General features: G+C 37.5%; 2 protein-coding genes across 2 annotated transcripts; one reads left to right on the top strand and one right to left on the bottom strand.

Annotated features, from left to right (window-relative positions):
- Positions 1-459: 459 nt before the first annotated feature.
- Positions 460-5102, bottom strand: LOC149282110 (peptidyl-prolyl cis-trans isomerase-like 4; the record flags this gene model as incomplete). The annotated part of the gene is made up of 5 exons (XM_089498628.1): positions 5033-5102; positions 4143-4210; positions 3973-4037; positions 1051-1168; positions 460-602 (listed from the first exon to the last, which is right to left on the bottom strand). Coding segments are annotated over exons 1-5 (464 nt in total), but the record flags the coding sequence as incomplete, so codon positions are not given.
- Positions 5103-8045: 2943 nt separating this feature from the next.
- Positions 8046-15627, top strand: LOC149282109 (glycoprotein integral membrane protein 1-like). Its single transcript, XM_089498627.1, has 8 exons — positions 8046-8174; positions 9671-9724; positions 9907-10003; positions 10523-10665; positions 11250-11409; positions 12890-13074; positions 14661-14824; positions 15519-15627. Exons 1-8 carry the CDS (start codon positions 8046-8048, stop codon positions 15625-15627), a joined length of 1041 nt encoding a protein of 346 aa, XP_089354753.1.
- The last annotated feature ends 1816 nt before the right edge of the window (positions 15628-17443 follow it).

The raw sequence follows: 17443 nt of genomic DNA, 5'->3' as shown, positions 1-17443 counted from the left end.
GAGCGGTCACAGTGCATCCAGAGGTAAGTGTTTGGTGCCGCTGGATGCCTCCTGATTGAGGCATTCCAGCGACACCATTTAAGTTTAGGAGGTGATCGTTGATCGCCTCCTAAACGCTTTTAAAACGGGCGTCCGCCGCCATACAATGTATGGCGGATGTTGACGCCCCGGGGAGGGGCCAGAGATGCCGATCGTGGCATTGCTGAATGCCTCGAGGTCGAGGCATTACAGCAACGCCGTTTGGGTGCAGAAAGCGAAAGTAGATCGGTCCTGGTACGTCAATTGTCATCAAGGGGTTAAAAGCATTCTTCCTTTACAACATTTTTTTTAATCACACTTGCCTAGAACTTTTGCACATTACTGTCATTTAAATAGGTCAGTCCACACTAATCAAGTGCACACACAAAGTGGGAAGTGCTACCGGTACATTATTTTACAGACAGAATATAATTGGTATACCTGATATCTTGGTAAGGGATAAAATCCTTGTCCACAAACGTCTCGTTTATTTTTTTCACTACATCCATCCCTTCTGTCACCTCACCGAAAACAGTATGCACACCATCTAGGTAATCCAGATTCTCCCCTGTGGTAATAAGAAACTAACAAAAAAAAAGGGAGACAGTAACTGAAATGTTACTTCCCAGTACCTAGTAACACACGCATATCACGTACAAAGCATGTCATAAAACAATAGATTTTGAGATTAAAGGCTACGTAGTAAGGATACCAATAAAGAGCCTTACGGTCTTTTTCATTCATGTGACAATACTTGTGGCATTTGATGGAACATTTATTTAAAAATAGCACAAACACTGCAGATAACGTAAATCAAATTATTCCAAGAGGCAGTTTGAACCCCTTTCACCACTGATAATATAAAAGTTGCTTTGAGGTTGGCTTCATTCTTGCATACAGATGGTATATCTTTACTTCATTTCAGTCCAAATTTGACTTGAAATCATTAAAGGCACAACAGCAACACCAACCTTGGTATTCAACATTACTTGTTCTTGAATATTAGAGTAAAATAAAAAGTTATAACCGCACCTGTGACCCATGTTGACCATTTCCATTGTTGACCATGGACACTGTTCCAATCTTCTTGTGTTTGATTCTTGGCACTTTTTCAGCTTCAAAAAATTGAGCCTGGTCACCATAGAGTTTACTGAGAAACAAAAGATAGAGTCAATTGTTGAAATAAATTATATACGACCCAGTTTTGTTTTGTTTTTTTTTGCACAAAAGTAGACCTACTGAATTTCCATATTACAGTTCAGTTTAGGGCTGCAACAACGAATCGATAAAATCGATAATAACAGATTAGTTGAATCGATTTTTATCGATTTATAAAATTATGTTTTTTCTGAAAAACTCCCGTCCTTCTATAATCCGATCTCAAATAGAGATCGGATTATAACTGTAGAATCCAGACCCCCCGCAAAGCTGCAGGAGACCTGGATCCTCTCTGCCACCCGGTGAGGGTCTGTGCAAAACGCGCAGATATCCTCCGCTTCTCCCCTCCCTTTCCGCGGGGGCTTCTATTACTGAACCCGGCGTCACGTGACCTTCCGGTGCGGCTTCCATCATGGATGCCCCAACGGAAGCGGAGGGGAGAAGCGGCTGTCTGCGCGCATTGCACAGACTCCTACCGGCTGCCGGAGAGGATCCAGGTCCCGTGCAGCGCCTGCAGGGGATTTGGATTTTAGTGCACGATGTGCCCAACCTCGCTACTTCTGTTCTTCTGGTGGGGCAGGTAGAATTTTTGCGGGATCTATTAATTATGTGCATTTGTGGGGTTTTTTTATGTCTATAATATTTGATTTATTGTCCATATATTTATATATATTTATATTGTATCCATTTACTCACAGAGTCCATTGCACACCATTCCAGATATTCCAAGCCCGGTGCTAGTAACCAGCAGTTTCCATATAAAACACTTTCAAAAAGATGGTCAGCACTCTAGGTCTTTAAATTGACAATTTCATTTTATTCAAAGTCAAGTCTGACTTGACTTTGAATAAAATGAAATTGTCAATTTAAAGACCTAGAGTGCTGACCATCTTTTTGAAAGTGTTTTATTTATATTGTATTGTGTATTTTTTTTGTCTATATTTAATAAATATAAATACAAAAAAACAATTTTAGTGATGTCAGTTTTTCTTATATCGGGGGGGCATAAGACATATCAGGGGGCACATAAAGGGGCTATAAGGCGTATCAGGGGGCACAGTGGCATAAAGGGGCTATAAGGTGTATCAGGGGGGACAGTGGCATAAAGGGGCTATAAGGCGTATCAGGGGGGACAGTGGCATAAAGGGGCTATAAGGCATATCAGGGGGGACAGTGGCATGAAGGCGCTATAAGGCATATCAGGGGGCACAGTGGCATCTCAGTGGCATATAGGGGTAAAAGGCATATCGGGGCATGGTGGCATATCAAGGGTAAAGGCATATAGGGGGCTATAAGGCATATTAGGAGGGCACAGTGGCATATATGGGGCTATAAGGCATATCAGGGGGCACAGTGGCATATTAGGGGACAAAGTGGCATATCAGTGGCATATAGGGGGCTATAAGGCATATCAGGAGGGGTATAATGCATATCAGGGGACAGAGTGGCATATAGGAGGTATCCCCTTATACCTCCTATATGCCACTCTGTCCCCTGATATGCCTTATACCCCTCCTGATATGCATTTCTGGGACAGAGAGGCAAGCTGGGGGTGAGATGTGCATAACTGGGCAAAAATAGTTTACATGAATATTTACTAGTAAAGCTTTTTTTGGTATTTTTTTAGTTCTTGTTAAAATATAGCTTTAATTATTATGTCAGTAAAATAAGAAGGCGAATCGTGAAATGCCATTGTAAATTATACGTTTTTATTTTAAATAAACGAAAAATTTGCATATTTTTTTTTTTACCCGATTAATCAATTAATCGAAAAAATAATCGGCCAACTAATCGATTATGAAAATAATCGTTAGTTGCAGCCCTACAAAATTGTACACCTTATAGCATGCTCCCTGGTGCTGGGAAAATACCCTCCTATATGTCAGAGATGCCACTGTGGCGTATAGGGGGCTATAAGGCATATCAGGAGGGGTATAAGACATATCAGGGGACAGAGTGGCATATAGGAGGTATCCCCTTATACCTCCTATATGCCACTCTGTCCCCTGATATGCCTTATACCCCTCCTGATATGCATTATAGCCCCCTATACGCCACAGTGGCATCTCTGACATATAGGAGGGTATAAGGCATATATATAGGGGCAGAGTAGCATATAGGGGTATAAGGCATTTCTGGGACAGAGAGGCAAGCTGGGGGTGAGATGTGCATAACTGGGCAAAAATAGTTTACATGAATATTTACTAGTAAAGCTTTTTTTGGTATTTTTGGGGTTCTTGTTAAAATATAGCTTTAATTATTATGTCAGTAAAATAAGGCGGCGAATCGTGAAATGCCATTGTAAATTATAAGTTTTTATTTTAAATAAACGAAAAATTTGCATTTTTTTTTTTTACCCGATTAACCGATTAATCGAAAATAATCGTTAGTTGCAGCCCTAGTTCAGTTAAATAATAGGTATAAGTCAGTATAGTGAAGACTACAGATTACATATAGGTGTAATAGTATGTTTATGGTATCCACCCAACAAAGATGCAAGTTTAGGAAATGTTTCCACTATTTTTAGTTTGCATTGGGTGTATGTCTGTACATTTCCTTTCCTGTATTATCCCACTAAATAAGAGCTTATTAACCCCACAAGAAGCCATTTAAAGAAAATTGCATTGCCTATATGATCAGGAAAAAAATAAGGCTTGCAAGTTTAGATATCCCAACATCAAGTATTGAACCATAATTTATTTATAAAAATTAAAGTTTACTAATGAAACATACAGTCATGACACAATCACCATTTCAAAGACAGTAAGGAAAGGCATCACCGGCGTACTTACATACCTAAAGACAGACGCCCCTCCACGGCCTGTTCCCAAAGGATCACCCATCTGTATAATAAAGTCTCTCTGAAATGAAACATATTACATTATTTTACAATGACATGTTAGTTGAAAATATTGTTATACTATTATTATGTTATACTGCATATTAAGCGGGTAAATGACACTTACCTGGACATTGTGAATGAGGCAGTAATTGTAGTACTTGATTTTGCAGAGCTTTAGAAAATTAAGGCAAGCTATAAATACAGAAATATAATTAGATCTGAGAGTACAAGTGAGAAAAACCAGAAAAGTCTATTACACATATTCATTCTGTCCAACACACTATAAATGAACAGCAAACACTGGCTATGACTGCAATTTTTACAGGTCCACTGCGATGAAAGCAAAAAATATTCCACCACAATCGCTTTCATCTAGTACTAAACTTGGCTCTTAACAGTTTTCCAGTAAGTCTTTAAATTTCCGTAAGCATCCTATATTTGTCAGAGAAAAATAAGGACTCTGAGAAACGTATGTTTTGTTTTTATTGATTTTTTTGTTTGTTTTTTTATTGTATCCACCTGACAGGTGATAAAAATATACCGTTTCCATAAAAAAATATGGTACTTATTTAACACTTTCAGTGCCAGTATAACTCGTACATTTGTATTTGAAAAACTTCCTGTTTATTTGTACTAGCGGCCAAATGAACCTTTCAGGAACGAGGCCACAAGCAAAGTCATTACATGGAAAAGGAAAACTAACTCTGGTTATAGTAAAGGGAAAGTTTAATGTCCCTGGCCACTTGGGTAACGCACCCCTACCCCAGTAGAAGAGAGCTGCTCAAAGGACACTCATGTCCACACTTTTTTCAGGCAAAAGTGTACCTTTACGTCAATGAGAGTTACTTGCGAAAAAAACACAAAACTTCTAGTAAATCTATTGGGAAACGGGCACAATGAAAGCATCAACATGCCACCGCATGTAATACTTTACAGTGCATCCCACACACTATATTTCTCTGTATATAAATAATGTGTTCGCGCGCGCTTTTGAACCATTTAATGAAACGTTACCTCTGGGTCTCTCCTCTGTGTACAGGTCTATAACAATATCTCCTAGCGTAGTCTCCAGCAGCACAGCCATTTTTCTCAGCGTTTGTTACTCTAATTCACACACTACGGAACTGAACTACGTCATCACAATGTGACCAGAGCTATCGGCGCTCGATAGATTAGTACGAAACAAAGTGTAAGGAGTTCTAAATACAAGAGACTATATCCTGAGCCCACCGGAGGCTGCGCAGACTACAGTGTTTTGGTCTCCAGGACCTTAATCGTCACCGTCGTTTCCGTGCTGCGCGCTGGAAAATGTTGTTATATATAAAGTATAAAGGTATATGACAGAAGTGAGAAACCGCTTTTATTTATACCTTTATAAAGGCAGAAGTAATTAATATGACTCTTCCGTAAAAGCTAGATGAGATATTACGGCTGCCGTAGTAGAAGAAAATCACTCCATTGACATATAAATAAAAACGTTCCCCACATTGTGATTGGAAGTCCATTCAACCATGTTGCGATTGGCAGTTGAAATCTTAAAATTACTCGGAAGAGAAAAAAAGACGATTATCGGTAAAACTATCATTTACTGCTTCCAAAGTTTTTAAGCATGACCGTCCGTTTGATTACAAAATTTGACAGCACCGATGAGTTGAGACGAGAGCGTTCGCCTGCCCGATTCTCCGAGTCTCCTCCTCCTCTGCACTCCTCCTCTCCTCGCTTCATTTCGGTTTTGGACTGTGGTGGAAGATGGTGCACTGTTTACGGGTTTCAAGGCCCAGCTGGATCTTCCTCTTAGGGTCATCTTGCCTGCTCTTAACAATCCTCCCTGGCGGACAGGGCAGGCGAGGCGCTCGATCCATCCAGGTAATTAAAGCCCGTGAGGCGAAAAAGGCAGCAACCGGTAGCGGCCCTTGACAGGTTTATATACATCGTTAAACTGTGTCAACCCCGACACAAAATATATTGGAGGAAAGGATTATTTACCGCTTCATATAAAAACGGGAATGCCTGCCGACGATCTAGGTTGTAGCATATACAGTAAACATAACAAAATGCTAATTTTTCCACTTTCTGCCTAGTGAACGATGACATAGTTAAATATCAAAATGTTTTAACCATGTGTTTAAGATGTATTATTGTGTCTACATCCATAATTAGTGCTGAGATGACATCATCCAAAAAATAGTTTGCTTTTTTGGAACAAAATTCTAAAAAATAGATTAAAATGTAACTAAAAAGGCGCATGGCTATATCATAAGAAGTGGCGACTTATGGCATAGTTGTGTGCCTTTTTATGTACATTTTTAATTTTCTGCTTAAACCTTTTTATACATATTTCGGGTTGAGAAAAAAAAATATTTTTCTTTAAACCTGTGACAGCTTTATAAATCACTTATTAAGTTGCGTTGTTTTCACGTGAACGTATGTATGTTATATTTACGATTTAAAGTATAATAAAGTGCAGTTGTATGATAATCATACAGACATTTTGATTATGGCGCAATAGATACAAATCGTTACAACACATAGAAGAGAAACGTTTGTGCTTCAGGACCAAACTGTGATTTTCCACTAACACTTTTAGTTCACCTCCACAAATTATATATTGTTTGTTTGTTTTTTTCCTCAGGAAAAGTAGGCCACATCTGTATCTATAAAAGTTATATGTAGTCGGTGCAAAATTTATTTTTTCCCCATTTATTAACAAACACAGTGCAGTATTTCAGTGGAAAACAGAAACTACTGGTTTGTATTCAGCAAGAACCCTCTCCGAGTGCAGCAATACTGTTTTTTTGGGATGCTGCGGGTTAAAAATTGAAACATGCGCATTACAGATTTCAAATCTGGAATTTTGACAGAACGCTTTCCTGGGTCCGTGTCTCATTTTAGACACGGCGAAGGTTCCAAATTTCAATGTAACCCCCATATGTTGATATGTAAAAGAACAAAACAGTTCTGTTCTGTATTTAGAAACACCCCTGAGTATATCAATACATAGGTATGCCATATTTCCCAGATATTGTGGGGTGAAAATTGAAACATGCTTTTGTTAGCCACCGACTAAGGCAACTAGTTAATTCAATCATGGGTGTTGCAAAGGGTTTTAAAAAGGCACCTCTCTGACTAGTTGGCTCATTGAGAAAAGGTTGCTGAACGGAGCTACAGAGAACGGGTTTACCAAAAGACTGAGCAGAGCATCTTGCTTTCAGGTGCCTGGATTAGTTGGATATCAATATTTGCCCCACTTTGCCCATGCATAGGTGGGCAAAACATACATCCCAGCCAAGTATAGCTAGTTCTCCTATTGGGAGATTTTTTTTTTATCATAAAATAGCCAGTGCATGCGGTATTTTAAATAGCTGAATACAGGCATTGTACAAAAAAATGTTTTATTATTTTGAACCCTGTTTATATAGAGAATGCTATGTCAGTGCCTATAATGCCAAAATACCCACCAAAGGGTTTTCAAGTTAACCCCATAAAATAGTAAATTCCATAAAACCACATCATCTGAAGATGAACGGGAACACAGGAGTTTGTGTTTTTTTTCTCTATCTTTTTACGTTTCAGTCGCCTTTTTGGATTGATGCTTCACTTTGAGCTACCTGAAACACAAAACAATCTTTGGTTGTATGTTTTGGGTCGTTGCTGCACGTGCTTCTCAGCATTTAAGAGACCATTAATTCTGACCAAAACCCCAACTCCATTTGCAGAAATGCAGCCCTACGGTGAACAAACTGCCATCTGTTACAGCCAAATATTTTTGGCTCGCCAGTCGTCAACTGACAGCTCGCCGGTCGTCAACTGACAGCTCGCCGGTCGTCAACTGACAGCTCGCCAGTCGAGTTGCTTGGCGTTGTTTCTGTGTTAGAGGTATGGCTTTTTGGATGCAAATCTTCCACGCCACACTACTGGCTAGACTTCTCTGGGCAGTAGATGTCCAGTAGTTGAAACAGGTTCCCACTGTTTTCTACCAATGCTAAACTGATGGCATTGCTGGGCATCATACTATTGTGAAGTAAGCATGATGTGTCTCTTATCTGATGCACTAAGTTTCCTTGGTCGACCACTGCGTCTATGGTGCTCATCATGCCTGGGAAAGACCTTGCTGATGCAGTATATCTACCTTGTTGCTGTGCTGTGTCTTGCCTTGGTAAATGACCTTTGCCATTAAACCTCAGAAACCTCAGCTTGTTTTTGAGGTTGGCTGTTCTGCACCCAATTTTATTCCTTCTATACAGCTGTTTCTGATCTTTAGCAACTGTTTGAGATAATTGTTTAATCATACACCTAACTATATGCATAGAAGATCCCTGACTGTACTTAGAAGAATTGATGCGGTTTTAAACTCAATGGTGGTCACACCAAATATTGAGTTGATTTAGATTTACTCACTTTGCATTTTGTTAAATGATAAAAAATAAACCATTAACATGTCTCACTATGAATACTATAGACCATGGCTTGCGAAAGACCAAAATCATTTGGAGATTTTTCTTAAACATACTGTTCCTTACCGTTTGTTTCTATAAATTCAAATTTGTTATGCCCTGTTCCCATGGACAGTGCTGTGGAATGGTTTGGCACTATATAAATCAAACATTTATAAATCACAATAACATGTACACCTTAGATGGGAGACATTATGGAAACATTCAAATATATCAAGTGATTTGAGCTGAAGGAAGCACATAAGAAACTCTCGCAAACTGTGCCTTTCCTGGATGATGCAATCGTTATTAACCTCCCACCATCTGTTTGTTGTTGTACACAGTATAATCTGAATTTGATTATAGTTTTCCAGTACATTTAATTCCTCACTTTATGCGTTTGGCTGTCAACATGTCCCAGCCTTCTTGAAACATGTTCTTGCCTCAGAGGTTAAAGAAACCTTCCACAGAATCTATAGGTACCATCCTATCTTACGCCTCCCCTGGCCTCTAAACTACAGGAACACATAAACTACAGTCTACTCTTTCCTATACCTCTCTGCCTAGAGGACCTAGCGACCAATGCAAAAAAGGGTCTACTTGGCTGGCTATTTTAACTATAGAACACCCCAGCAACCGGGCTTAACGTTTATTATAGCTGCTGCTTAGGTAGTGTTCTCGGAAACAAACAGTTAAAAATAATGCAACAGTAACATACAAGGAAAAGTGGTCTCCAGCAGGAGGCTTCTGTGACATTTTTTTTTCTAGCTCTTGATATTTTTCTTTCTAGTTCCAAAATTCCAGATTTGACAACCCTGACCGTAGGTAGACTTCAGGTTTATCTCTTTCTGAGTTTTCCGAGCCTGTGCACCCACCCAGGCTCAAATGAAGGATTATAGGCAAAGATCAAAATGGAAGTGGAACCAGTGTGACTGATCTTGGCTTTGGACTGGAGCCCACACTGGTTTAACTGTGCCCTCTCGTGCTTTTACATTATCAGGTTTATATTTGTGACGCGTCTTAGGATAGTCAATCCAGCTCTCCACACACGAAATAGGTCTGTTGATTTCCGTTTTGGGTTTTTGAGTTGGTGATATAGTTAGCATTGTTACTAAATGGACACCATTACATTGCTTTGAAATGTGTTTTGTTTTTTGTTTTGTTTGGTTTTTTTCTTGTTGTCAGGATGACATTACTTCAGTAATATTTTCTTGTACAGGAACCTGTCAGACTTGACGTGACTGTCCAAGTAACAGAGAACGTGTCCGAAAAGGTGAGTGAAGAGGCTCTTCAAGGGGACATTTAGTTGTCATCTGCATAAAAAGTGCAAATGATGGGTAGAGTGTTCCTTTAAATAAAATTAATATCCAATTAAGTAATCCCTATAAATTAATGGTGGATTAATTTTTTTCCTTTTTCCAATGAATTGATGACTTTTTGTCTTATCTTCTTAAGGTCACGTTTAATATAGGCTACAGCCAAGGACAAATACTGGTGAATGGATTCCCTATCAACAAAGGAGTCACAAGGATATCATCCAATATGGAAATATGTAAGTGGTTGTGTATTTAACATTCGTCAGTAGACATGAACGGAAAGCAGAAACATTCATTGTTTTGAACTCAAGGCCAGGGCTATTTTACACTACAAGACAAAAGTAATTTTCCAATCATTTACTTTCTCATTTTTTGTAAAATCATCTGTCGCAAAGGGATTAATCCCCGCCCCCCAAAATAATGACTTTGCCTTTAGTATCCTATAGTAGTAGAATTTAAAATATCTTACCAGGTTGTGCACAAACATTTTATATCTTTTTTGTTTTGTTTTCTGTGTGTGGATCGTTCTGGGGCATTTGCACAGGTGTTCACTGTGCTGTACATATACATTGATTGTATTGATGTATCACTTTTTTTTCTCACCATATTGTTTATGGTAACGTTGAAAGCTATTTTGCTTTCTTAATTGCAAGACTTTCAGTACTACATATGTATATTGAACATGTTTAACTGTATCTTTAACTTGCTAGTTATGAAGAATTAAGTAATTAAACTGAACCAAATCACTTCTGTAGGGTCATCTAATGAGTGGAGGAGCCAGACACGAATTGGCTTGGCCTGCTTACGTCTCCTCGTTCAGGAATGGCCAACAAATTCCAGCTCCAGGGAGTCACAGATCCTTGTCGAGCCAGAAGTGATTGAAATTGATGGAAAACAGGTGAAAGCATGGAATACATTTCAGTACATATGATGTGTACATATATGTAGCAGTCACAACTTTGTTTATTTTTACCTTTAAACTTTTTCTTTTTTCCTCTCGTGTCATGATTCTTTCAGGGGTTTGGTTTAAATTGACCCCATGTGATCATCTAGGTATATATATTAGTATATTAATAAAATCCTATTAGAAAAACAATCGTCTTTGTCTCTTACAGGGGCAGTCACGACTATTGTTTTTTCCTTTAGCAATCAGCATCACAATTTCAGTAAACTCCCAAGAATCTTACTTTCAATCACCCGACTGCTGGTACCCTGTAGTGGCTGGGTTTATCCAATATCCGTAAAAAGGGGCAGGCTAAGTGATGTTGCAGAGGGTTTTGTTTTTGGTATTAAGAACCGTTTTATCAAAAGGTTTATAGTGGGATTAGGATTACAAACTCCAAAATAACACTTATTACAAACATATAAACATATAGTGACAGTCACCGTTTAACCTTGCTCATCAAATCATTGATGGAAAGAAATGCTTAATATTAGATGAAATATGTGATATTTTTATTTTTTTTTACCTTATTTATTTAGGTTGAACAAAATATGACAACTGATGTGACATTTGTAATTAATGAAGAGACTGGCCTTTTTGGATATTCTACTTCAATCATCCCTCGTGAGGAGAGCTTACTATACACAATACCAAGGGCTAACGATGTCTTATTTACCTTCTCAAACATCCCAGAAAGTGGTAAGATTTGTAAGGGGTTAAAGAAAAATTCCATCTCTGTCCCCTTTCTCAAGTTATAATTTACATCATTTTTTAAATAATAAATTGATGATTCTTTCAACTTAATTTATAAATATATAAATTGTAGTTTATTCTACATTTATTTGAATTATTATTGAAATGTACACCTTATAGAACCCACTTGTGTAACTCTGTAACAGCCATGTTGAGCAGTCACATTAAACCTTATTTAGTGAAGATACTTTACACCCAAAAAACCTAGAGCCTTGTCCAACATTTAGTGTGAATAATAATGAACAAAGTGCCACCTTTGTATGATTATTCTGTGACACATGACCCTGCTTAAGAAGAAATGCTCAAAAACGTAATAATCAGGTGGAGCTATTAAAGGGGAAATTCAGACAGAGAAAGTATCCTGACTATATATTACATCATAGTAAACAGCAAGTTGGAAAACTAAAGAGAGGAGATTTATTAAAAGATAAAATAAGGAGTGACATCAAGATTTATGAGAACATAGCAGAATGAAAGCATGACTGAGATCAGGGGCATACCTAGAGTATGTGGCATCCCCCACTTTAAAATGACATAAAAATAATGTTGGCAAGAATATTTACTTCACAAATTTTTATAAACTGTATGTCAACTGGAAAAACTAGAAATCTGAAAAAATAAATTAAATAACCTTTATTGAACAGATATAGTACAGCATAACGCCTGTCACTATATACTGAGCCAGACATTGATGGTGGTACAGCGTTACCCCCATCACTATATACTGAGCCAGACATTGACGATAGTGTAGCATACCCCACATCACCATATACTAAGCCCAACATTGACGTGGTAGCCCTGTGCCACTTCTGCCCCTAAAGTGGTCTGCCTATGCTACCCCTGCCCCTAAAACACTTACATTCACTCAACCACCCATTCATTCATTCATTTGTTTCTGCTTTATGGGCACTGTCAAGCAATAGGGCAGTTTACACTTGATTTATTTTTATAATTTGTAATTGTTCAATTTATAATGCTAAATCTGTAGTTAATTCCAGATTAAGGAGCTTTGAGCTCCTACAGCACCTATACAAAAAGGGCCCATCTTTTCCTGTACTCAACTATTTTTCCAGATGAGCACAATCATGAATGCAAAATAAAGCAAAAATGTTTATTGCAGATTCCTCTACATTTCTGGGTATGCCTGGGCATGATAGGAGTGTGATTGCTATTAACAATCATATATTAATAATGTTATTGAATGTTTTGTCCAATTGCGGCCAAGTGGATCAAGAATTTTTGGTTTCGGTCCAGAATTTTCATTTCGGTGCATCCCTATTCCGTGTTACTTATCAGACCAGGGTTTCAGCGTTTATTTAGTATATATTAAGTTATATTTAAGTATGTTCTCTTTCTAGATTTGTTTTTTTGGGGGGTATTTTGTGGTACAATATACATATTACCCTTTCATTTTGATTCCATATAGGCACAATGCACTCCTTGCAGGATAACAAAACGACTCTATCTCTTGAATCATCAGGTGACAGCGCTCCACAGCATACAACCTGGGAATATAACATCAGGCAGAATACCACAATGGATGAGGAGCCTTACCCTGGAAAGCTCCCAGAGACCCCTATTAGAGCAGAGATGCCATCTTCTTCATACAAGGTGATTTAACATAGGATTTTAGCTACAGTGACTTCCTGTGTAAATGCATTGCTAAGGGACGCCACCAGCCTTTGCAATAGGTTGATAATGTAGGACTATGGACTTCTCACCCTATGAGCATTTATGGTCCTTCTATAGATACCTGTGACCTACAGTTCTGCTAGCGCAGCAGCTCAAGCATAATATCGGCAGACCATGTTTGTTTAACAGCCCTGTTTATCTGGCTATATAGCTTCCCTGCCAGCAAGCTTAAGAATCAATGGTTAACCCCTTCTGTTTTTCATTGTTACATTGTTTCTTGAACTGTGATTCTTCATTTTCATTTTTTGTGCAACCTCACAAATATTGTATTGTTTTGTTTTTTTTCAAGGGCTGACAGAGCTTCCTTTTGATACCATTTTTCGATGTATAGTCCAAGATTTAGTATGAATAATACATTAAAATAATGAAAATTGTAGGGGGAAAACACCTTTTTTTTTTTTTTTTTACTGTTTGAGTCTTGAACTTGAAAAAAAAACTAAATGCATGTTCCTTTTTCCAAACTTGACAATTGCACATTTCTTTAGTGAACCATATGTCTCATTTGGGACTGTTTGGCAGCTCACAGCTCAAAATACTCCCCTCAAAAGTATATATTTCTGGGGAGAAGACAACCCAGGATTTTGCATTAGAAGCATTTGGGCACATCATGAATCCAGTTGGTCACCAAAGGGAAATGTAACGTTATTTTTAGTTGATTTAGGATTGTTTGCAGAGAAAAATACCAAAATGTATTTCAGCTGAATCTTTAGATTACAGAAATACCTCACATGCATAGGTTTTTGCATTTAAAAAAAAATAATAATCTACAGGTCACGCTACCCAACACTCAGCACCCAGAATAGGGTAGGCACACAGAAAATAAGGAGTTAAATGATAACACACTGTATCTAAACAGTGTTTGTATAAAGTATGCCAGTCTTACGCTTTTCTCATGCACCCGCTTTTGTGGGATACAACTCGCGCTGCTGGGTGATGGGAGTTGTAACCCAGAGAGTCAACCAATTTAAAAAAATATATATGTTTATAAAATGTAACTGCGGGGTATTTTTTTTATTATTTGTGCTTTATTTTAATGATTTTATTTGGGGGGGGGTGTAGCTGGCTGCGGTATCTTTGATCCCTTGCATGACAGCAAGGATCAGACAGTATTTTCAGTGTACCAGCCAACTAATCCACCTATAGATCAGATGGTAGCCTGTTGGCCTTTTTTTCATGGCATGCTAGCAAGCAGTCATTGAGCCTTATTTTAACCTTTTCTGGGGCTCTGAGATTCTCCGGGACGTTTCACAACCAAGTGACAGTAACTGTCGGCAAAAGTAACGGTACTTCATGTTCTATATAGTGTTATTTTTATACTGAGATTTACAAAATTGCATTATGTAATTAATATTTTTATTTAATATGCAAGTCACTGACTTCATTCTAATTAGTAATTACCGTTATGATCGTTTTAATGTGTGAGCAGGCCATTTTAATTAGTAAAATATTTTGTTTACACACGTAAAGCAATATGAAACTAGCTAGGTACAACTTGACCCTTTCAGGTGATGTGCCAGTTTGCAGAAGAACTACGAGAGAAGCTGTGCATTATTTGGCGCCGTTGTTATCCTGTGTTGATTGACCTTGCGCAAGTTGTTATCATGGGAGTCATAGCAGCTGCCATTGTACTTGAAATTCTCAAGATTGTGTATCCTTCAGGTGGACAAAAGTAAGTAATGGAAGTTGAAAATGTAGTGTTATATATAATTATTTATAAGCAGGAATATTTGTTATTTGATTAAAATATGTCTTATTCTAATCCAAACAAGATAAAAAAAGAAAAAAGGGGGGGGGGTTAAATGTTGGGTTGTCTACATATACCTGTTTATTAATGTTAATTCAATTATGTGGATATACAAGGCTATGTTTTACAACAATAAAACGTTCCATTTGTTCTTCACAATCACGGTGGTATATATAACCCTAACTAAGCAACCCGTTACAGGCAGTATTCCACATAAGAACCTTCCTTTCCCATGCCCAAAACCATAGGAGCACCGGACCTTCTAGGGCCCCCTGAAGAGGGGACTCACTGAAGTCTTTGAGGAGGGGTGGTGGCCAAAAGGACCTCTCCCCTGTGGTGTTTATAAAGTGAAACCATATCAGTTAAACCATTGTCACAGAAACTATCTTGCCTTAAGGCAAGTGGGACCAAGCTTGCCCTCTCCCACAGGTACTCACTTTGGCCAACAGGAAGAGAAGCGATTAGGGAAGTGCATTGCACTAATAACAAATTATTTTAATCACATCCTCGCAAACAACTGTTCCAGTGAGTTGAGTTAAAATAACCACCATGCATGTTATCCTCAAACAAGTTATTGGTACAAATTTTTCTTTTTAACCTGTCAATGTTTTCCCCCCAGGTATTTTCTGACGCCTAGTGACATCCAGGATTCACCCGTCCTTGTTCCTTTAGTTTTACAAGAGAGAGAGAAGATAGAAAAATCCAATGACGCAGAAAGTATTCAGTGAAATTTGTGGTAGTATATCACTGCGAGTTCATTGTTTATAGCTGGATTCTAAGCAGCCAGCTGTCAATTGCCAATCCTTTTTTTAAGGTGGGAGACAGATTTGTTTATCTGAATAACTATTGTAGTGCCGTGACTTGGAAGATAGAAGGTTAAAACTGCAGTATAATGGCACACGTATTTTGTATGTAATTTGATTTATACGCGTTTCACACAAGCTCCTTTAAATAAACACAAGGTGTAATATAACATTTTAATATATGTTTAATGCTCTGTGAATAAATTTGAGTATTTATTGTGATTTTTCTGCCCAGGGGCCAATTAAACACATTCTGTATATGTAACGGTATAACTAGTGCTCATATTATTCATTTTTAATATCTCTTCTTTCTAGGCAATTGTGTTGTCAACTTAACTTCCCTATTACAAAGTCCCCATTGACATTCTTTATCTTTACAAATAAAACGTTTGGTTTTTAGTTCAATTTAGTAATGACCTCTTGCTGTCTTAAGAGCTTTGTGGTCTTTTGGTCCGAACAGTAACCTTTTAAAGTATATTTACATTTGTGATGTTTTAGACAATATACCAATTGGTGTAAAGTCTAATATTACCCATCAATTGTTTGTTGAGGGGTGTGTGTATATATCTCTATATATACACACACACAAATACAAACCTACAAATAATGTACGATTAAAAAATGGTTGGGCCTCCTTTTAGATGTCACAAAATGTTGTATATGTGAATGTCACACAGGACAACCCTATTTTATTTATAGACCCTGAAAAATGTCTTTAAAAAAGTTTTATTGTAAAGTGCTGTCACTTTAATGTATGAAATGTACTTGCTCAGCTTTTCAGAATATTTACATTTATAATTGTGAAAACTTACAAAATTCAAGAGAAATGTAGAGACTAAAGTTAACGTGTCTGAAGATGCAGAGCTCGTCTCTTCACATTATTTTTCAAAACATTGGAGCTTTCACTTTGCAATGTTTTTACTCTTTATTCAAATAATTCAACCAAGTAAACTGACTTTTTGTTCCTTACACATTGAGACGTTGATTTATTCTGGTTCGTTCCCCAAAGTAAAGGAGCTTAACTACACATTATACAGGGCCACTTTTTTTGGCCCTTGATCCTGCATAGTTTTTTTGTTCTCAGATACCAAAAATTTAAATATTAATACTGACAAATTCACATTTGGAATTTTTGTAATACTGCTTGATTGTTTTGTTTTTTTAGGGGGGCAGCTTTGCCTCATGGCTGACATTGCAATCATTTTATTTATAAGAAAATCAATAATCTCACAACTAATTACAGAAAGAAATACACACCATGTGACCATATCTATTGTGTAAGGATTTATTCAAAGCAGAGTTAAGATTAATTCGGACCTACTCAGGATGCCTACCTAGACCCCCCCCCCTTTACATTATGTCAAAAGAGGGGTGCTGTGAATGTGGATGACAATTTTACTGAATACAAAATCCAGAATGTAAATTATGGAACTAGATTTCCTGGGCACCCTGTATATGAAATTAACAGTAAAGGCATCAGATAAGTAAAAGGACTTTAAAGGGTCTATTTATAAGGATCATTCCAAAGGGACTAATTAAACACAAGTCTAACCTTCAGCTTTTGAACTTAAACACTACAATCCTATTTTGACAATGGAAATACATGTTATAGTCCATTCTATGTATATTGCAAATGTGTTAAAACAACCAAATGTTATTTATATTAAAATCAATTTCTGTTTAAATCACAAATAAAATGGTTTTTATATTCATGTCACCTTGTTGAATTTATAGATAAAAA

The sequence above is a fragment of the Sceloporus occidentalis genome, unplaced genomic scaffold, assembly GCF_023333645.1.
Source record: "Sceloporus occidentalis isolate IW3139 unplaced genomic scaffold, rSceOcc1.0.p SCAF_123, whole genome shotgun sequence".
NCBI classification, from domain to species: Eukaryota; Metazoa; Chordata; class Lepidosauria; order Squamata; family Phrynosomatidae; genus Sceloporus; species Sceloporus occidentalis.
Note: the sequence above shows the minus strand (reverse complement) of the source record. Positions and strands in the feature narration are given on the sequence as shown.